Source organism: Thunnus albacares, chromosome 2 (assembly GCF_914725855.1).
Source record: "Thunnus albacares chromosome 2, fThuAlb1.1, whole genome shotgun sequence".
NCBI classification, from domain to species: domain Eukaryota; kingdom Metazoa; phylum Chordata; class Actinopteri; order Scombriformes; family Scombridae; genus Thunnus; species Thunnus albacares.
The window spans coordinates 36,547,885-36,570,596 of NC_058107.1; the positions used below are offsets into that span (position 1 = coordinate 36,547,885).

The window sequence follows — 22,712 nt, forward strand, 5'->3', positions numbered from 1 at the left end:
CCAACAGCAGTATTTTAAAATCACTTCTTTGACAGACAGGAAGCCAGTGTAAAGATCTGAGAACTGGACTGATATGATCCATATTCTTGGTCTTAGTGAGGACTCGAGCAGCAGCGTCATGGCTGATTTTTTAGGGAGACCTGTGAAGACAGTGTTACAGTAGTCAATACTGAAGATAAATGCAGGACAAGTTTTTCCAAATCCTGCTGAGACATAAGTCCTTTAATTCTTGATATTATTATATTCTTCAGGTGATAGTCAGCTGACTTTGTAATTGTCTTAATGTGGCTGTTGAAATTCAAGTCTGAGTACATGACTACACTACAAGATTTCTGGCTTGTAGTTTTTAACATTATAGATTGAAGCTGAGTGCTGACTTTTAAATGTTCTTCCTTGGCTCCAAAAACAATTATTTCAGTCATAGCCAGATAAAAGTCTTTCAATGCTTGTATTTTGTAATTTTCTCCCATTTTTCCTCGCAAAATGCCTCTAGTTCCTCAATATAGTATCTCAGTACGTCTCCCAACACCGAACAGTAGCAGCAGTACTAGTAGCAGTTGTGTTGGTGCTGTTCCGCCTCCCTCCAGCAGAGGGCGCACTACGCATGCGCGCCTCCATCATCACTTCCGCTGTTGAAACAAAATGGGTGGCGCCAAAGCTTGACAACAAAGCGGCTGTTTGCTGCCTCCCTGTAACGGACAGTCAGCCTCCTCTCTGTAAACAAAACCTCTGCCGTGTGTAAGTTTTTTTTTCTCTCCACATCAGGACATTTCGGAGTTAAACGAAGGTGTAAAGAGAAGTTTGAACCGACAGTTGGAAAGTTTTCCGTTAACTGTTACAAATGTCAACATGGCTTCGAAGACAGACCAACTTCTCATCGTTGTGTCCATCCTGGAAGGTAAGAAGCTCAGGAGGATAACCTGCTTAACGGGGAGACTTAAGGTTAGCTTGTAAATTGTGAATTATACAGTATATGTTAACTGTGTTAGTCGATATAAGTTGCTTTGCAGGAACGTTACTCGCATACATCAGTGTCATTAGTAACGTACGAACCAGCTGACTGGAAGCAACCTGTTGCTGTTTGGTATTTAAAGGACAGTTTCACAGTTTACAAGTGTGTCTTAAATCAACAGTCAGGAGCCCAAATAAACATTAAACATGTTTTTCTTACTGTAATCATTCCTCCTGTTCATACTGACCATTTGAAGATCCCTTCATAATGCACTTACAATGAAAGTGATGGAGGATAAAATCCACAGTCCTCCTTCTGTGCAAAGATGTATTTAAAAGTTTATCTGAAGCTAATATGAGGCTTCAAATCAAGTAGATATCTTTCAACGTTTCAGTCTTTTTAGTGTCAAAGTCCCTCTTTTTGTTACTATACTTCCACCTGCAGCTCAACAGGGAAACACTGTCCGAGGAAACACAAAGAGGGAATTTGATGCTAAAAAGACTGTAATTGTGTCAGATATCCACTTGATATGACTAACTCAGACTGCTGAAGCTGAATAGAAGCTTCACAGAGACTTTTAAATGACTGTGTGGACACACTGTGGATTTTGGCCTCCATCACTTCCATTAAAAGCACATTTGAAGGATCTTTTAATATCCAGTATGAACAGGAGGAATGATTACAGTGAGGAAAACCTCTTTCACTGCTCATATGGACACCTGACTGCTGGTTTAATACACACTTGAACTATTGTGAACCTGTCCTCTAACAGTAAAATGTTGTTTTAGTTACCAACCTAGGGGTCGCCCTCCTCCAAAGGGTCACGAGATAAGTCTGAGAGAAGGAAAGTAAATGAGACCGTCTCAGAAGTTTAGAGGTGATTTCAGTCTCAGGTGGAAGTGAAATCACGTCACAGACATGTGAAACTTGAAACATGACAAACACAACGTCTATGTTGTATTATGTTACAGTCTCAGCTTGTTTTAATCATGGTCATATATTGTATTTTGACAGCTGTAACCAGAAACAGTGACAAGCTTTGATAGCTGTTACTATAAGTTGTGACTTCATAGTATTAAGGGTCCAAAACATTGACAGCTGTGACAGCAGAAGCTATTAATTATATCTCAACACCTCAACTGTCAAGAGTTGGTGACTCATCATTACAGAATCTGCTGAGTCATAGAGGTCAGTGATACAGAGTCATTGTGAACTTCAAGCTTGGATATTTTGCTCTCCTGGTGTTAACATCTGTATGACAGTACAGTGATGTCATCTTCTGCACTTATTCAGCTGTAACAACTCAGTGTTGATTGGTTATTGAATCCTCGTTATTGATAAGTAGTTTGTCAAAATTCTCCTGTTGTGTTGAAATCTGTTTCTCATAACCAACCATAACCCACCGACCAAACTAACCCCGACCACGAAGACGCTTAACTGTCAATATTAAATGAAAGTACTGAAATATATTCACACTGTCAACATTGAGGGATTTGCTTGAAAGTGTTGTGAATGTTATTTAATTTTGTCAGTACTGATGTCAAATACAGATGTGGAAAAACAACAAACAAACTCCAAATGATGCTTGATGACAGCTGACACTATTACTACAAAAGAAAGCTGTAATTCCTTTACCTGCCCAGTAAATATAAAGTCACTCTGAGGCCGACCACCTGTAGAAAAGACTCATTTATCATCTACTTTTCCTACTTTATGAGACAACTTGTTGTTGGAAATAAATCAGGACAGTCGACAGCTAAAACCTTTCTGCGTCTGACGTGACGCTGCTGGAGGTGATGTCAGTTGTCAGTTTGTAACTTCTCTCTTCTTCCTCCCAGGTCGTCACTTCCCGAAGAGTCCCCGGCTGAGCCTCGTGGTCCAGGCGAGCTTCGACGGCGAGCAGCTGGCCACAGACCCGGTGGAGCACAGAGATCAGCCGCAGTTCAGCACCGAGCTGGCCTGGGAGCTGGACCGCAGGACGCTGCACCAACACAGGTCCGCAGCAAAAAATATTCACTTTATCTTCATATATGACAAATAAAAGCATCAAATAGTCTCATTTGACAGTGAAATCTGGGCAGTTTTGCTGATTAATTTTCTTTCGATCGACTAATATTTTCATCTCTATAAATGTCAGTAAACTGTCGGTCGTCCTCCAGGCTGCAGAGAACTCCCATCAAGCTTCAGTGTTTTGCTGTCGACTCTGTCAGCAACAGGAAAGAGAACGTCGGCTACATCGTCCTCGACCTCCGATCGGTACAAGAGGTCAAACAGGTAAAGCTGCTCTTCCTCCTGACTGGGTGAAGACCAGTTAGATACAGATTCTGGTCTGATAAGAGTGACAGGTTGTGTGTTTTCCTGTGTGTTTGTGTCAGGAGCCTCGCTGGTATCCGCTGCTGAGCAGTAAATACACCAAACAGAGACCCGCCCTCCTCATCAGCGTGATGCTGGAGAACGACACCAAGCCCTCCGAACCCTCTCCTGATAGGTTCAAAGCCAAGAAGGCCCCGCCTCGACAAGGTCAGCTGCTTCAACAACACTGTTTGTTCCCTTTATATAAACTTTTGTTTGTTTTTTACTCATTAAGATTAGGGCTGAACAATTAATTGAATTATTGAAATTGCAATATGGCCAAAAGCGACATCCAAATCACCAACGTGTCTCAACAAACCGTTATATATGAAACACTGTGGTGCTGCAGAGACGTAAGAGAACATGCTGTCAGTTCAGACCCAGCAAAAAAAAATTACATCATCATCATTTGTTTATTTTTTTTTAGCGAAAATGAAATATAAAAATTACCGTTCCCACTAAAATCAGGACTGTTGTATTTATTGGGACCATGTAGAGCAGAGGTGTCAAACTCTGGTCCAGCCAATACCAAATGACTACTAGAGCCCGCTGGTATTATACAGCACATGTACCGCTAATACTACAAGTCCCAGAATGCTCTGCTCTCCTCTACTACTGGCACCGTGCTAGCCCTCCCAAAGAAAAGAAAGACAGAAAACAGGAGCTTTGTGGACAGGTGGGACCTGTTTGTCTTGTATGTGGAGCCAACGTGGTTTTAACCAACATTTGACGACACTATGAAACGAAACACCACGACAGAAGTTTGGTTTCACAACAGACTGTGTTTCAAAAAAGCCACATGACACAGTGAGGCTGCTGTAAAGACTCGTTTTTGTGAAAAAGTGCATGATGAAAAGTTTGTGACCTCGTGTGTCCCGGAGGAAAAACAAACATTTTCAAATGTGAGCCTGAGCAGAAACACGGTAACTGATCTCACATGTGATCTTATATGACCAGCTGATGGAAAAGGGAAAAGATTTGGTTGCATTCTCCCTTCGCTGCGGACGAGAGCAGCTGACCCAGCTGTCAGTCTTCATCCGGGGAGTCGACTCACATCTGTGTGTTACGGAGAAACTTTTGGAATTAAAATCCACACCTGGCAAATATGCAAATATCAACGTTGGCCCGCTGTGTGTTTGAGTGTTCAACATAAATGCACCAGAGTTAGTTCTGAATGCAGCAGCTCTCACTCATATCACAGCTGTAATATCTGTTAAAATAATCATAATAAATGATATTTTTTCCCGACATCTCGTTGAGCTCTAATCAGGATCAGTTTACTCGTCTCGGCCTGTGAAAACACTCTTATCTTGATTTCTGCGTCTGGAGGAGTTTTTGTCAAGTCTGAGAAAATAACCCTGATGATGTCACTGTGAGGTCATCGTCAGGGTTATCTGGGATCGGACTTTGTCACAGTGTTGATTTGATTTATTGAACAAGGACAGTGTGCGTCTGTAAGTCCGTCACAATCAAAACATACAACAACAAACAGTACAAAGCAAAAAAAAAAAAGAGTTTGAAATATGTAAATATAATAAATATAATCAGTCTGCTTTATGACTTCAGTATTATTGGTTGTGATGAAGCACGCAGACGGAAAAAATGTCTAAAAATATCACGTCGGCCTGAATATTTTCTGGAAGTTGTGTTTGAAAAAGCAAAGATTGTTTTACATCCAAGAACTAAACAGTTATAAAGATCCACGACGTCAGATCTTTTTTAAAAAAAAAATGTAAACAGTGTCTCCTACAGTGAGTGTTGCATTATGGGTTGTTTGTAGCCTTCTTGTTGCTAGGCAGCGAGTATTTCAAGTCCATTTATGGTTGGTCTGTCAGTGAGTCAGACCCTGAAGTATTCACAAAGTCCTGCTCAACTTACAGCAGTTTCTGACGGCTCCTGTAACCTTCTGTTGCCAAAGAGGAAATTAATTCATGATGAGTGAAAATAGTTGAAAGTGACTGAATCATCTGTGAAGCCGCCAAAGAACCTCTGCTGTCACAGAGCATGAGGAGCTGTCAGGGGAAAATAATCAGGACAGGGAGGGACGGCTTCCAAGAGTCTTGACAGGAGAGCGTGTGAGTGATCGACAAGATACACAGATGTGAGATTTATGTTGTGCTTTACTGTGAAGTATTTCATGTTTTACTCTCGGTCTAATCAGGGTTGTCATATCGGGGTCAGTCTGTTAGACCTCTTCTCTCTCTCTCTCTCTGCAAACACTCCATCTGGATTCAAGTGTGTTACACAACTACTCAATCTGTGAAAAACACTGACGACCGGCCATCGATCTAACCGAGAGAGACGGGATTGAGTTGCATTATGGGAAACGATCCAGTGTTTCAAGCCTTGACTCTGATTAGAGATAAAAGTCAGTAAATCAGAATTTTTGATCTTTCTTGACCAGTTTTAAATCTTCCCAGACGTATCTCTGACATTTCAGTTCAATCTCCTGGATCCTCATCAGCTGATTTACTGCAGAAAGACACTAAAGTCTCTGATAACATGAAAATTATTGGTCTGATACATCAGCAGGGCTCTAAAACAGAAGATTTAAATGTTTTGAAAAGTTGAAACAAAAACAATAAAATCAGTCTGAAGGTCTTTGCACACCAAGTCTGTTTTCTTTGTCCAAAATTGTTGCACGTTAAAAAATAAATACAACTTCCAATGCCCCCCCCCGCGGCTATCCTTGAGTGGGCCCTTAATAAAAATATTTAGATTTTTTTTTAAGGGGGGGGTCTATGGCCGTTTTTGTGCCTAAAGATAAATTCCCCGTAGGTTCGGCGATATGAAAGCCTTATAACATTATTCTGAAAAAACTCAGCGTAACATACAGGCTAACTAACTTCACACAATAAGGCTGTTTAATAACTGTTCATCTTGCCAAAATGGTCGATAACTGTATATCAGCTACGCAGGAACCCACCTGTTAACAGACTGCATCCTTCTTCACGTCTGACAGGATTTATCGTTACAAATATAGTCGTGATTTTTGTAAGTTTGGCAGAAAATTCTGCAGATTTTTCTTTGTTGTGTTGTTTCATTCTCTAAGTGTCTCTGACAGCGGTGCCGATGATGTCACTGAGTTGTATTGATTTGAATTTCCTGCCTAATGTTTTAATTGGACCAAAAATCCCTGATGTATCAAACAAAGGAAACTATGGACCAGTAAAGTTTTTTATTTTATTTTAAATATTTATTTTATTTTTATGTTCAAAATACAGACAATATCATGACCTGAACCCTACGTTGTGGTAAAAAAAAAAAAGATAGTTGTTTTACAGGCGGGGCCCTCCCCCCCGCCTCGCAGGGGCTGCGGGGGTGTACTTTACTGCCCAGCATGTTGATACGACTCCAAAAGTTTCGTCCGTCGTTAAAGTTTTCGGAACAGGTTCGATTTTCTGCGTTTTTTTTGCATCCGTCAAAAACCTTTACAGAGTTGTTTGACCACTCAGAGCCACCGTACACACAAACAACACAGCCTGGAAACACTGATACTATCAGCTGTTATACACAGACTGATCACAGGATGACTATTGATCATCATCTGGTCTGTATGTTGCAGCGTTTTGAGGTGGATTAAAAAAACATACGAAAAAAACCGTCCTTGATGTGCAAAGACTATTAATGTGAGAAGGTTCCAGTTCTTACAGAGAATCATCCTTTGATGAGGACTCGTCGTCTCTGCTCGCTGTACTTTTGTGCAAATTAACTTTTTATTGTCTTATATTCTTTTCTTCTTCTCTTTTTCCTGCCTGTCTGTGTGAACTGGTCTCTGTCCTGCTGTTTTAGGCTCCCCAGCAGTAACCGAGCTTCTCCCAGACAAGCTGGAGGCTGTACTGGTCCCAGACCAGGGTTACCATCAGGTGGGACCTGCAGATCACTGCTCTGACATGTTCGTCCTGTCCGTCACCGTGGCGTTCGCTACCAAACTAGAACAGGTCGGTCCCGTACTCTCCCTCTGACCTCTGAGTGTGAACGTTTTGTTATTCCTGATAACTGGATGAATGTTGAACAACATGACGTCACGTTTCCAGCATCTGGAATCAAGTTTGATAAGAGAAAACGGAGAAACGGTCACTTTTTCTTGGCTGTAAACTCTCCGTCTTTGTTCTCGCTGTTGTTGCTTTTTCCACTTTTCATTCTGGGAAAAGTCAAACTGAAGCTGAATAAACAATTAAAGAAGGAAAATTACAGCAGTTTATCACAAAATAACTGTAAATGTGCTGAATGTGCAGCACAGATTGATGATAGAACGACAGCAGAAGAACATCTCAGGTTGTAATCGTCGTTAAAACATTATTGCTTCAACGCAGACGTCTGTTCTCCAGAGAGTCATAGACGACGCCATCGACTGTCTTCACCGCCAAATTAAACCGATTTCTTTCATCACTTTTAACCTGAAGTCTCTCACTGACAGGAAGCCTTTGATTAAAACATGATGTCATTGGTTTAACTGTTAATAAAGCTGCAGCGATTAGTCGATTAATCAGTTTTACGTCTCTGAAATGAATCCAGAGGATGAAGAGAGTCACATATATATATACATACATATATACATACATATATATCACACAGGTGAGAGCAGGAAGAAACAAACACAACACTACGGCCGTAACAATCTATTAGTCAACAGGAAGTTATTTGCCAACTAATCTATTAATTGTTTTGAGTCATTTTTTTTAAAGAAAAAGCTTCTCAAATATGAATATTTTCTGGGTTTTTTTAGTCGTCTGTGATCATAAACTGAATATCTTTGTATTATTATTGTCGGTCGAGACAAAACAAAACACTTGAAGTTGCATCTTGAGCTTCAGGAAACAGTAATTAACATTTTTCACCATTTTATAGACTGAACAACTAATCAATAATACAAGAAAATAATCAACAGATTAATCAATAGTAATAATAAATAGTTGCAGCATTAATTGTGAAGCTGTTTTTGTTCATCTAGTTTACAGATGAATGATTAGAAAATAATCAGTTGACATCTGACACTAGTGACAGATACACAGTATCAGTAAAGATCAATACATGTCTGTTTCTGACTAACTCAACAAATGAAAGCTGCTCTAATCAATATTTTTGTATCAAACAATGATCAAACTCACAGTGTTTAGCATCTTTCAGCTCGTTGTTTTGGTTTTTATAACCTAAAACATGTTCACGATGTCACACATGTAGTTAGTCTGTGATATTCTGATTAATTGACTGATTGATGATCCAGCTGGATCCTGTGTTTACTGTCCACAGCTGCAGGTTTTAAAGATTCTTATATTTCCTGTCTAAATGTGTTTAATATTGTCTTTTTCCTGCTGAGAGTAACATTAACTTCTTTATGTGTTTGTGGCTATTTAGAGACGTTTCTACATCTATAAACTAGAAGTGTGACAGTGGAACTTCCAACCAGTCATTTTCATTTTTTATTTTCATTTAATGTTTTAAATTTTTCATCATAAAACACTCTTCTGGGTCCAGGTCATATTAACTGATAAATTATATTGGAATTATTGTTTGTACAGCAGGAAGTACTGACAACATGTGATATGAATGGGAATTAATTCATGTAGTTATTAATTAATAAATGTAGGTCCCTACTGGATTTCCTTAACTTTTATTCTTTGACCTTTAAGACTTTTGAAAAAAGTAAACAAGTTGTGTTTAATGTGGTTTTAAAATGTCTTAAATTTATTTCGTGAACCTGCAGAAACCCTGATACAGGTTATTATATCATGCAGTGATTTATAGACTGGCTGTAATGTTGTCTTAAGTCAAAACTATTATATTTCCAGTTTGTTTCCACTACTCCCAGTAACCAAAACCATCAATTAATGCAGGTCAGAGTGTCCAGTATTGATTCAAATTAAACTGTTTCCTCGTTGTTTCCTGCAGCTGATCCCCAGCACCATGAAACTGTCAGCAGAGGGCTCCGAGTTCTTCTTCTACTACTGTTTACTGGGGAACGACATCACCAGCGAGCCTTTCCACAACCTGCTGAGCCCCGACTTTGAGCCGGAGCGCGCCTCCGTACGCATCCGCAGCAGCAAACAGGTCCTCAACGCCTTCCTGGCTCAGCAGCCCAGTTTACAGGTGAGAGTCGACCAGTCTGACCCACTGGTTTACCTGTTTACCTGTTTACCTGTTTACCTGTTTACCTGTTTACCGGTCTTCATACGTCTCCCGTCCGTCCTCAGATCCACCTCTGCTGCGGGAATCACTCTCTGGGCGGTACGGACGTCTCTCTCTCGGCTCTGTCGGACGTTCCTGTGGATCTGGAGAACAAGGCGGCGACGGTGGAGGGAGCGTTCGTGCTCCAACCTCTCAAACGCATCAAGCAGACGCTGCCGGCTCTTCCTGCGGACCTGCAGCCGACCGTCGGAGTGGCCGTCACCCTCCGGAGGGAGGAGGTCACACCGCAGGTACGCACTGATTTATACTTTTATAACAACTGAAAACTGATGTTCTGTGCAGTTACTTCTAATCTTTAGACTAATATTGTGATTTCAGTGAAGTAGTTTACTGTTGTTGTGCCTGTTTTCTACATCTGATGGAGTAAAAGAAACAGCCGCAACAGTTGTGATGATACAACAATTATTTTGCTAATAGAGTAAATGTAATTTTCTTTAAAAAAAACATCAATAATTCTCTGGTTGCAGCTTCTCTAATGTGAGGATTTGCTACTTTTTTTGTGTTTTTATATATTGTCAGATGAATATCTTTGGGGTTTTGGACTGTTGATCGGACAGAATAAGACATTTGAAGACATCATCTTTGATTCTTTTACTGTTTTCAGACATTTTATAGACTTAATTGACTTATTGAGAACGTAATCGGCAGCCTTAGTTAAAGCTTTTTGACAGCTCTTAGAGAAAAGAACACTGTTGATCTTGTAGAATGTGGAGACTGATAATAATATTAATAATGGTGCAGGAAGAGTCATGCATATTGCTCATAAACCTCTCAGCTGCAGTGCATTCTGGTCTATTTCCAGCTTATATTTATAGAGTAACACGTCTCTTCTGCTCTTTTCTGTCTCCATTTGCTCCTTCACCTTTACAACCCAATGTATGGAAAGAAAATACCTACATATACATCCATATATAAGACCTGAAAATAATATACACTGATGGATGAAGTGAAACATAACGTTAATAAAGTGCAACGAAACCGTTACGAGTAAAAAGCCAATAAATATTTTATTAAAACACCTGTTCAACAAGCATAAACATGTAGAAAAGTGATATTTCCATCTGATTTTCCTGCAGCGTCCCATCCACCGCTGGTACACAACCACAGCTGCTGGTTAAGCTAATAACATGAAAGATGTCTGTATGTAAACTGTTTATCTGAGTTTGCCACCGTTCTTGAAATTCGGCAAATTCTTGTGAACTTAGCTGCTGGTCTAAACGATTCTTGTTCCTGCTGTGGAAACTTTTCATATAAAACCTGCAAAACTGATGACATTCCCATCAGCCTCAGCTGCACTTTGTGCTTTTCTTTTACAAATGTTAGCATGCTAATATGCTAAACTAGCATGGTGAACATCAGCATGTTACAGAGGGAGTGAGGTCTACACACTGGGAGCTTAACAATGTGCAGAACTCACTCCTTTGTACTCTGCAATCAATCATTTTTTACTTGATGTGCACATCTGGTTCCTCTGCTAAACATCAGCATGTTAGCATGCTAACGCAGCGCTGTACATAACTACAGCCTCTCTGAGCTGCTAGCATGGCTGTAGACTCTCACTCTTATTAATCATAAATGTAGCTGTGTTTGTTTATCAGGCTCTTCTTTGTCCTAAACTACATTTTGGACGTCTCTAATATTATACAACTGATGACATTGGGGGCTAATCGCCACCATCACAGCTGCTAACAGCCATATCGTCTCCTGTCCTTCCTCCAGGCTTTAGGGAGGAAAGAAGGAAGTGGAGCTAAGACACACTCCGTCCCTCCCTCTGTTCCTCCTGCTGAACAGAGACCTCGAAGCTCCTCTCCAGTCCGAAAACCTCCCGACGCCTCCTCTTCTCCTCTCGGTCCTCCTCTTCCTCCTCCTTCCTCTCACACAGAGAGCGAGGCAGAGAGTCTTCTGGAGGAGCTCCGACATGCCAAACAGCAGGCGGGACTTGCAGGTGTTTGTCCTTTTCAGACAGATGCAGTAGAAACCTCTGCTGACTGAGAGATGTAGCGTGAAACGTGTGTTTTTGTGTGTTTTGTGTCCAGCTGCAGATCTGGACGTTCCTGCTCAGACTGAAGCAGCAGCAGCAGAAGGCGGAGCGTCATCCGTCAGCGTCTCTGCTCCCAAAGTGTCCATCCCGTCCTCCGCCCATCACTACTGCTTCTCTCTGGACCTCCGCAGCCTCGGAAAACTCAGCCTGACGCATCCCATCGCTGCTACGCTCAGGTGAAAAACTGCTCTGAACTGTTGGAGACAAAACTATAAATGTTTATGAAAAATGTCTCATGAAGTTCATCCACATATCAGTCTGATAGCTTAGCTTTCTCCTTTACTCACAAGCTTCACTGTAAAGACAAAGAGGGACAAACATACAGTCTCACATTTACAGTGGACATTTCTGGTATATTTGTTTTCATATTAGGTGAAGCTGGTGAGCTCATTATTATCATAACAGTTAAATGAAAAGCAGCTTGAAAATGTTCTTATAATTCACCTGAAAATCATCACAGTATCATTGTTTCATCAGGACTCTTCATGCTGACTGTTAGAATATAAACAGACTCAGGTGCAGCCGACAGCTGACTCACACCGACTCCACTGCAACGTTACTTCCTGCATTTATCCCCTAAATGTTTATGGGAACTGTAGTTCCAAAACTTCAAACTAGATTAAAAGACAAACAGTTACAACAAAATGCAACTTTTTCTGTGTTAATTGTGCTAAAAAAGGTAAATAAAAGCATCTTTTTTCTTTTTTTTACATTACTGAGGCTGAGAATTTCCTATCAACATCATCGACACTCTTCTCTGTCTGTATTTAATATTTAAGCCCCTAGAATAGTCCAGTACTTTACTGTATCCTGCTGTGAAATAAAGGTCGTGTGTTTGTTGTGTGTTTGTTGTGTGTTTGTGGCGTGTTTGTGGTGTGTTTGTGGCGTGTGTGTGGCGTGTGTGTGGTGTGTGTGTGGTGTGTTTGTGGTGTGTGTGTTGTGTGTGTCAGGTATTCGTACCAGTTCTTCGGCAGTGCAGCTCCCATCATGACCAACCCTCCTGTGGAGCTGCAGAGGAACGTGGAGGTGTCTCTGCCTCAGTCTTACTGCGCCTTCGACTTCGCTGCTCTGCCACAACAACTACAGGACACCTTCCTCAGGTAGGAACACACACAACACACACACACACACACACACACACACACACACACACACACACACACACACACACACACACACACACACACACACACACTGCTTAATGTATATACACACATCTACATCTAGCATACCGGTAGACTGATCACTGATGATGTGATTTATTTTATATTGTTTGCTCCAAACAAAGACGACAACTGTTTGTTCATTGTCTTGTTTTTTATCTGATATGTTTATGTTTTAAAAAGAAATAAGGATTAAACTTAAATAAGACGATGCACACATACGTACATGTTGTCTCAGGTTTTCTCTCTTCAAAATACAATTATTTGTTATATTCTAATAGTGTTTGTTTTTTATATGAGATAAATCTAGAGTAGAGTGCAGCTTTAATGTCTCTGAGGGGCAGTTTAATTTACAGACAACATATATATATATATATATATGTGTGTGTGTGTGTGTGTGTGTGTGTGTGTGTATAACCAACAATAAATACAAAAATAATACATATAATAATATAATACACAAAACACTTCACTAAATAAAGAGTTGCCCCATAAAAAGTGCAAGTTAATGTTGTTGTAGCTCAAATATATTAATGAGTTTGTGTTGATTTATTATTTCTGTTTAATATATTTTATGTTTTGATATATCAGCTGTTTGACAGATTAATGTGTCATTGACGTACTCTCAGATATTGTAATGATCATTGTTTGCTGTTGTTTGTGACTTTTGGCCAGCAGGTGGTGCAGTAAGAGCAGTTCAACACGTTTCATGTCTCAGTAATAACAGTAGAGTTAGTTGTAGTTGTTCAGGTGTCAGTGTAACTCTGTGTGTGTGTGTGTGTGTGTGTGTGTGCGTGTGTGCGTGTGTGTGTCGTAGAGTTCCTCTGGTGGTGGAGGTTTGGCACAGAGACTCCAGCATCGACCAGCTGATAGGACGAGCCTCCATCCAGCTGTCTCACCTGCTGAGCTGTGAGAGGAGTCGACTGCAGGGATCGACAGGAGAGCAGAGCTGGAGACAAACTCACCAGGACCGGATCCCCGTCGTCAGAGCACAGTGGTGAGAAACAGTACAGACTGACTGACTGCGGCTGTGTGATGGTTATATTTTTATAACGGTGTCTAATGTGTCCCCTCGGCTTTACGGAGCTTCATAGTGAGTTTCAGCTCATTGTTTATCTGTCCAGCTGCAACTTAACTGTTTTATTTCACTCTCAGCGCTCTTATAGTGTCGTTTTTGGCCGCAGCAGGCAGCTGTTTTCAGAGGAAAAGCTGTAAAAAGCCGCTGTTCACTACCTGCACAGCACCAAACAGCAAACAGACACAGTTAGCTGTAGACTAGCTGGTGAACATAGTGGAGCATTTAGCAGCTAAAGAGCCAGATATTTCCCTCAGGAGTTGGTAGAGAGCAGAAACAGAGCTGAAAGAGAGTGAATATTGGACTTACATTCACCAGGTGGACAGAAACACGACTCCACATGAATGATAATGTTGCTCCGTAACTGCTGGATGTGGAAATAAACTAGCAGACACAAAACATGAGTTAATGCAGGTTTAACTTCTGTGTTTCGGTCCTTCAGTCCCAGTGAGAAGGTGGCAGAGTTGAGCTACGTGGCGACGCTGGAGGACCTGGGATTGGTTAAAGCCAGAGAGGTCATCGTGTCCGACTCTTCACAGGTGAGACAGCTGTGTGTGATGTGAGGTCACGTAAGTTTTCACCTCAGACCTTTAAGCAAGACTGACAACAGTAAAACATGTTCAGAAGTGTTTTTATTTGACCAAACGTTCAAAAGCTCAAAATATTCAGATGTAACAAACAAAAGCATCAAATTGTCACATTTGACAGTGAAATTTTGGCATTTTTGCTGAAAAATTAATGAAACAACCTCATTAGATGATCAAAATAGTTGCTGATTGACTTTCTGACGATTGTTTCAAATCTACAAAATACAGAATTGAACTTCAGTCAGCTTGTTCTTTACTGTTGAGACTTTGAGATGAAAAACAAAAATTTACAATCTGCTGCAGCTGATACAGTGAACAGATTCATCTCCATCACCAAGTGTTTGAACTCAGCCTGATGTTTCATCTGCACATTAATAATAGAAAAGTCAAGTTATTGTTTAAATGTTTAAAGACATTTTGCATCAAAATGTTTTCATTCTTCAGTTTTTCATTTAAGTTTTAAATGAGTTTTTAGATCAGAATGTTTTTGATCACAGTGATCAGAATCATAGTTGACGGTTGTTATTGTTTTTTTCTCATAATAATCCTGTCAGAGCCTTTATGAGACTCTCACAGCGTTTTGAGGTTTTCTGATGATCTTTTACCCGTTTTTATCGTCTATCGTCATCAGAACGAGGCCGCAGCACCCAGACCCGCTCCACCCAGCCCGCCCCCCGCACCGCCGGGCCCCGCCACCCCCCCGACGGCCCCGACGGCCCCCAGAGACACTCTGGAGTATCGCACGGCCCTGGAGCTGGAGCTGTGGAAGGAGGAGCAGGAGGATCTGTTCGATGATCAGGTGACGATGACGACTCGAATAATAATAATAATAATAATAATAATAATAATAATAATAATAATAATAATAATAATATTAATAATAATAATAATAATAATAATAATAATAACATACAGAGACACAGTGTTGACTTTAAATAAATAAATAATACATTAATAAACTGTATAAAATATATAGATAATATAAAATAAAACAGCATGCTTATTTATACATGCACAATTATATTACTAATTAATTATATATATATATATATATATATATATATATATATATATAATTTTTTTTTTATTTTATTTTTTTTTTTAATTATTACAACTCATCAAATGTTATTTAAGCATTGAAAAACAAACTTATATCACTACAGTTTACTATAGTTATGAATTAAAAATGAAGGTTAGCTTTATTTTTAAAGGGCTGCAACTAATGATTATTTTCATTATAAATGAACCTATTGATTATATCTTTGATTGATCATCACAGAGCCCACGATGACGTTTCTAAACGTCTCACTATGTCTGATTAACAGTTTACAGCTCAAAGATCTTCAGTTTACAAAGCAGCAGGTCTTCATGTTTTATAAGCTGGAACCAGAGTGTGTTTGGAGTTTTTGACTGATGGATGAAGAAATGATTACTAGATTATCAGAATTGTTTTAGATTGATTTTCTGTTGATCGACTGATCAATCAACTAATCGTTTTAGCACTTCTGTTGGTCTCTGACTTCATATAAACACGTTTAACGACCCGGGTCTATCCATCATCCATCACGCTGTCCGTCATTTGTGTTGTTTTAAATATGAACAGAAGTAAAGTATAACGTGTGTGTGTGTGTGTGTGTGTGTGTGTGTGTGTGTGTGTGTGTGTGTGTGTGTTTCAGCTGAGGAAGAAGGAGTTGGTCCACATGCAGGCGCTGGCAGAGGAGTGGAGGAGGAGAGACCGAGAGAGAGAAGCTCTGGTGAAGAAGAAGGTGAAGTTCACACCTTGATACACTCATAAATATGATAATATTGATAGTGTTGATAGAGACGATGGAACATTTTAATGTGTGTGTGTGTGTGTGTGTGTGTGTGTGTGTGTGCGTGTGCAGGAGGTGGAGTACAACCTGCTGGAGGAGCAGCTGCAGAAAACTCTGTCTGATCTGGAGAAGAGAGAGAAACAGCTGGCAGAGGCCGAGCTAGAGGTCAGACTCACCTCCGACACTACACACACTACACACTACACACACTACACACTTCACACTACACACTTCACACTACACACTTCACACTACACACTTCACACTACACACACTACACACTTCACACTTCACACTACACACACTACACACTACACACACTACACACACTTCACACTACACACTTCACACTACACACACTACACACTACACACTTCACACTACACACACTACACACACTACACACACTTCACACTACACACACTACACACACTTCACACTACACACACTTCACACTACACACACTACACACTTCACACTACACACTTCACACTACACACACTACACACTTCACACTACACACACTACACACTTCACACTACACACACTTCACACTACACACACTACACACTTCACACTACACACACTTCACACTACACACACTACACACTACACACTACACACTACACACACTACACACTACACACTTCACACTACACACACTACACACTACACACACTACACACACTTCACACTACACACACTTCACACTACACACACTACACACTACACACACTTCACACTACACACTTCACACTTCACACTACACACTTCTCACACTACACACTTCACACTACACACACTACACACTTCACACTACACACACTACACACACTTCACACTACACACTACACACACTACACACTTCTCACACTACACACACTACACACTTCACACACTACACACTACACACATGACACACTACACACTACACACTTCACACTACACACACTTCACACTACACACACTTCACACACTACACACTTCACACTACACACACTACACACATCACACACTTCACACACTACACACTACACACACTTCACACACTTCACACTACACACACTTCACACACTACACACACTTCACACTACACACACTTCACACACTACACACACTTCACACACTACACACACTTCACACTACACACACTTCACACACTACACACTACACACTACACACACTTCACACACTTCACACACTACACACTTCACACACTACACACTTCACACGCTTCACACTTCACACACTACACACTTCACACGCTTCACACTTCACACACTACACACTTCACACACTACACACACTTCACACGCTTCACACTTCACACACTTCACACACTACACTCACTACACACGCTTCACACACACTTCACACACACTTTACACAGTACACACTTCACACTACACACACTTCACACTACACACACTTCACACACACTTCACACTTCACACACACTTCACACACACTTTACACACTTTACACATTTCACACTACACACTTTACACACTACACACACTTCACACTACACACTTCACACACACTTCACACACACTTCACACACACTTTACACACTTTACACATTTCACACTACACACTTTACACACTACACACACTTCACACTACACACTTCACACACACTTCACACACACTTCACACACACTTTACACACTTTACACATTTCACACTACACACTTTACACACTACACACGCTTCACACTCCACACACTTCACACACACTTTACACAGTATACACTTCACACTACACACACTACACACACTTCACACACTTCACACACTATACACACTTCACACACACTATACACACTTCACACACTTCACACTTCACACACTATACACACTTCACACACACTATACACACTTCACACACACTTCACACTTCACACACACTTCACACACTTCAAACACTTCACACACACTTCACACTTCACACACACTTCACACACTTCACACTACACACACTACACACACTTTACACTACACACACTACACACACTTCACACACACTTCACACACTACACACACTTTACACTACACACACTTCACACTTCACACACTTCAACACTGTCCGTGTGTCTGCAGATTTTAAAAACATCTTGAAAATCGTTGAATTTACTTTCCTATAAATAAAAACAAAGACCTTTGAGGGTTTAAAACGTCTTTTTATGCACAACAGTCTGAAGTGTTTTCTGCTGTCAGCAGTAATTTTGGTTATAAAAGGTTTTTGTATGTGGTCGCGGCTGTCAGATGTTCTACATTTATAAACTGAAAGTTGGATTGTTTCAACAGTGAACTGAGCTGCTGGAAGCTGTTTAATCCTTTTTTGTGGGGCGCAAACAGTGTCACTGCTGCTGCTACAGGATCTGTATCAATAGGAATGATTGTTATATTCTGCTGGGAAGCACAGAGAGAAAAAGTGATGTAATGGAAATAAATTAACTTTTAGTGTTTTTATCCTGTTTCATTCTTCAATTTTATGCTGGTTTCTGTTGCTCCATGTTTTATATTAATGTTAGTTTTTCTGGTGAATATGTGGAAAAATGTGTGTGAGAGAATAAAAACAAATCATAATAATAAATAACTGGAGGCCATATCGTCCATTTTCCATCATACTTTCACAAATAAAAGTGTTAAATTACATTCTGTGTAGTAATTAAAAAGAAAACAATTTAACATGTATGATGACAGTAGAGCTTCCATAATTATTTGAATTATTAAGAACATTTAGTCTTCTGATTTACGGAGTGGCAACTAGTAGTGTTTTAGTTTTTATTTTAGTTTTATGCTCCACTATGTAAAGTATCTGCAGTGTTTTAACAGTGAGCGTGTCTCTGTGTTCAGACTCAGAGGCTGCAGCGGGAGCTTCGAGCTGAGCACGATCTGACCCAGAAGGAGCTGCAGGAGAGCAGCAGGAGGCTGCAGCAGGAGTGTGACCACCGGGTGGCGCTGGAGAGAGACAAAGGCCGCCTGATGGAGGAGGAGAGAGCGAGGCTGCTGCAGCAGGTAGACAGAGAGAGAGAGAGACAGTCTGTTCTAAATGTTCATGTTAACCTACGAATATCAACCTGTTTATACTCTTCTTCCTCTTGTCTTCTCTGCTTCCTGTTGTTTTCTCCGCTTCCTGTTGTCTTCTCTGCTTCCTGTTCTCTTCTCTGCTTCCTGTTGTTTTCTCCGCTTCCTGTTGTCTTCTCTGCTTCCTGTTATCTTCTCTGCTTCCTGTTGTCTTCTCTGCTTCCTGTTGTCTTCTCCGCTTCCTCTTATCTTCTGCTTCCTGTTGTCTTCTCTACTTCCTCTTGTCTTCTCTGCTTCCTGTTCTCTTCTCTACTTCCTGTTGTCTTCTCTACTTCCTCTTGTCTTCTCCGCTTCCTGTTCTCTTCTCTACTTCCTGTTGTCTTCTCTACTTCCTCTTGTCTTCTCTGCTTCCTGTTCTCTTCTCTACTTCCTGTTGTCTTCTCTACTTCCTCTTCTCTTCTCTGTTGTTTCTGTGTCTCTAGCTTGCCGACGGAGAGTCTCGGTATAAACAGTTGGAGAAAGAGTTTCAGCTCTACAGAGAACAACAAAACATCCGACCTGAGTTCAGACTGCAGTCAGAGGTCAACCTGCTGACTCTGGAGAAGGTGATCAGCTACTTTAAATTATTATCAATACCAAGATAATCACTGTTTATTAATCCAGATTAATCTACTGAAGAAGGTATTTAACTAGTACTTTGTCTTATTAGTCACAATTTAAATCATACAAACAGCTAAAGATGGATGAATATTATGCTCTCACTATAGTTACTGTGTGTAATTATCACTGAGGTTTGTTATCTAACGAGCAGCAGCAGTATAATGATTGTCTAGTAGAGAGTTTTAGATGGAGGTGATATATTTTTTTTCTTCTTCTGTGGTTATGAAGGTGGAGCTGGAGAGGAAGTTGGAGTCGACCACCAAGTCGAAGCTGCACTACAAGCAGCAGTGGGGACGAGCTTTAAAAGAGCTGGCCAGGTTCAAACAGGTACTGTTCATGTGGAGGGAGAGAGGTCAGTTTCCACCTTTCCCAGTGGAGTCCAACCATTAAACAAACAGCAAGTTAACTGAGTTACTGGTTCGTCATCTCAGCTGTGTTGGGGATTAAAGGTTTGTGTTAAACACCTTTTTAAAGCTGAAAGGTGTCGCTTGTGATGAACACAGAGAGTTAACAGTGAGTCTGATGAATGTGTTGTTTCTGCTTCTTGAGGTGATAATATGTTGGTGTTGTTGTTTACAGCTTGTTGTGCTGCCCCCAAGTGGACACAAACATGAATTAAAGTGGGTTTTAGGAATTAATCAAAAAAATATGCATTCTTAGCTTTGTTTAAATATTTTTTGGGGGCGTTTTATGTTTTGATTAGAGAGTCGACAGTAGAGAGATTCTTTACTTTACTGGTGGATCTAAAAGCTTTTCAGTACTACAGCATTTTAAGTAGTATTGTTTTAACTAAAGAACATTCTGAGCAGTTTTATAAAACTTAAAGTCAACTTAAAGTCCAAAGTACAAATGAGACATAAAAACAGCAGAGCAGCAGATGCTGAACGCAGCTTCACAGATGTAAAAACCAAATAAACCATCAGCAGAAGTTTACACACACACACACACACAAAGAGAGTTTACTTTGTGGAAACTTCATTACCACATGACATAAAAATTCAGCGTACGTGTTCTCTGTGGCAGATTACCAAAGTTTAAAGTCTTTTATTGCTGACTGAAATGAAGTGAAACCAGTGACTACATGGACGGTAGAGCATCACTCTACAGACTAATAGAACATGTAGTTAACGGACTGAAACAAGACAAGTTCAGTCCTGACAAACCTCCGAGACAAACTGTACCTTCAGAATAAAGAAAGCAGAGCTCCGTCCTCTCCTCCGGCCCGACAGCCGTCATATTTCACAGCAGATATTAGTAGTTTTTCTGCGTTGGGACGTCTGGCGGGTTTCAGACGCAGCAGCTTTTTTAATCTGCTGCTGGAGACGAGCTGACAGTGTTAGGACATTTAACAGCTCTGTTTAAAGACGCCGAGCGAGCGGAGAGGAAGCTGCGCTCAACTCCGCCGCCATCCGTCAGCTGACATCACTCTGACAGACACACCGGTACACAAGTACAGTACTGACTGTGATCAGTGTGTGTAGAGTCACTTACAAGCAAAACTCAGCGATTATTGTGAATTAAGTGTACAGAAATAATAGAAAAACAGCTTGTTGTTAAAGGTGGAATCAAGATAATGTGAGACGTTATTGATCCACCTTTGATCCTGAGAGGTAAGAAGAACCAATAAAAGAACTAATAATTAAATATGAGATTAAAAAGCTATATATACAATATTTTCATTACAATACCTGAGATTATATAAGTGAATTAATGCAAATAAATGTTAAAGTACAGTAGCTACCGTTGGCAGCGATGATGTATGAACTAGATATAATAGAGTTCGTCAATTAATTGATCAGTCGATTGATAAAAAATTAAAATTAATCTGCAACTATTTTGATAATCGAATAATTGTTTCAGTCATTTTTTAAGTAAAAAATCTAAATATTTGCTGGTTGCAGCTTTTTAACTTTTATTTGTCAGTAACCTGAACGCCACACAGAGCAGCTGACGTCATCGCTTCGTTTCCTTCATACAGTCTGAAACAACAACGAGCCGCCGCCGTCAGATTCATAAACTCCAGAAACCGCCGTGGAGAAAAAAAACGCTGTTTTAGTCTGAAACAGGAAGAAAAAGACGAGTTTATAAATGTGGATGTAATGTGTTGACAGCAGATCGTCATGAAAACAACAACACAATAAATAAACAACGAAATAAATAAATAAAATGAAGAAAAAGTGAATAAATTAAATAAAAAATACACACATTAAAAATAAACTAGTAATAAATAAACACTTTTCATACATTAACTACATAAAAACATTTAAGGCTTTTAACAAATCAAAGGCTGCAATTAAGCAATAAAATACAATAAAAACATATTTTAGTGAAGTTGAATAAAAAGATCTTCAGATGTCTCATAATGAAACTGACACACGTTGCTATGGCGACTTTGTTCGTCCTGCAGGAAAGTCGATCAACAAAACAATGTGACAAACTGTGCCGGCCAATCAAATACCGGCACACACACACACACATGAGGAAGAGGAGCGGTGTGACGCCGAAGCAGACGGACGTCAACCTTCATATGATTTAACATTAGATGTGTTTCAGTCCTTGTGCTCACTGCTTAAAAGTTAAATAAGGATTCACACGTCACACAAGTTGGTAACCTCGACGTGTTTCCTTGCGTTTGTGATTACGTGTGTGTGTGTGTGTGTGTGTGTGTGTGTGTGTGTGTGTGTGAAGGAAAAAGAAAAGGAGAGAGAGAGGTGTGTTTTTACACTAGAGCCAAATATTTAGCTGAAGTGAAGTAGACAATGAAATGTGTGAGAGCCATCAGTTCTTAACACACACACACACACACACACACACACACAGGTTAGTTCAGCTATCCTTGTTAGGAC

General features: G+C 40.2%; 1 protein-coding gene across 1 annotated transcript in view; it reads left to right on the forward strand.

The window, feature by feature from the left end:
- The first annotated feature begins 604 nt into the window (after nucleotides 1-604).
- The window catches only part of LOC122968177 (centrosomal protein of 120 kDa), a 36,683-nt gene continuing 14,575 nt past the window's right edge, over nucleotides 605-22,712 (forward strand). The window contains exons 1-18 of the mRNA XM_044333189.1: nucleotides 605-898; nucleotides 2,791-2,947; nucleotides 3,112-3,226; nucleotides 3,328-3,472; nucleotides 7,097-7,245; nucleotides 9,197-9,394; nucleotides 9,499-9,723; nucleotides 11,213-11,438; nucleotides 11,530-11,710; nucleotides 12,485-12,634; nucleotides 13,515-13,694; nucleotides 14,215-14,311; nucleotides 14,991-15,158; nucleotides 16,036-16,125; nucleotides 16,246-16,338; nucleotides 19,036-19,197; nucleotides 19,689-19,811; nucleotides 20,095-20,193. Of these exons, the coding sequence (XP_044189124.1) occupies nucleotides 850-898; nucleotides 2,791-2,947; nucleotides 3,112-3,226; nucleotides 3,328-3,472; nucleotides 7,097-7,245; nucleotides 9,197-9,394; nucleotides 9,499-9,723; nucleotides 11,213-11,438; nucleotides 11,530-11,710; nucleotides 12,485-12,634; nucleotides 13,515-13,694; nucleotides 14,215-14,311; nucleotides 14,991-15,158; nucleotides 16,036-16,125; nucleotides 16,246-16,338; nucleotides 19,036-19,197; nucleotides 19,689-19,811; nucleotides 20,095-20,193 (2,607 nt within the window). The 5' untranslated portion in view covers nucleotides 605-849. The remainder of the gene's footprint in view (nucleotides 899-2,790; nucleotides 2,948-3,111; nucleotides 3,227-3,327; nucleotides 3,473-7,096; nucleotides 7,246-9,196; nucleotides 9,395-9,498; nucleotides 9,724-11,212; nucleotides 11,439-11,529; nucleotides 11,711-12,484; nucleotides 12,635-13,514; nucleotides 13,695-14,214; nucleotides 14,312-14,990; nucleotides 15,159-16,035; nucleotides 16,126-16,245; nucleotides 16,339-19,035; nucleotides 19,198-19,688; nucleotides 19,812-20,094; nucleotides 20,194-22,712) is intronic.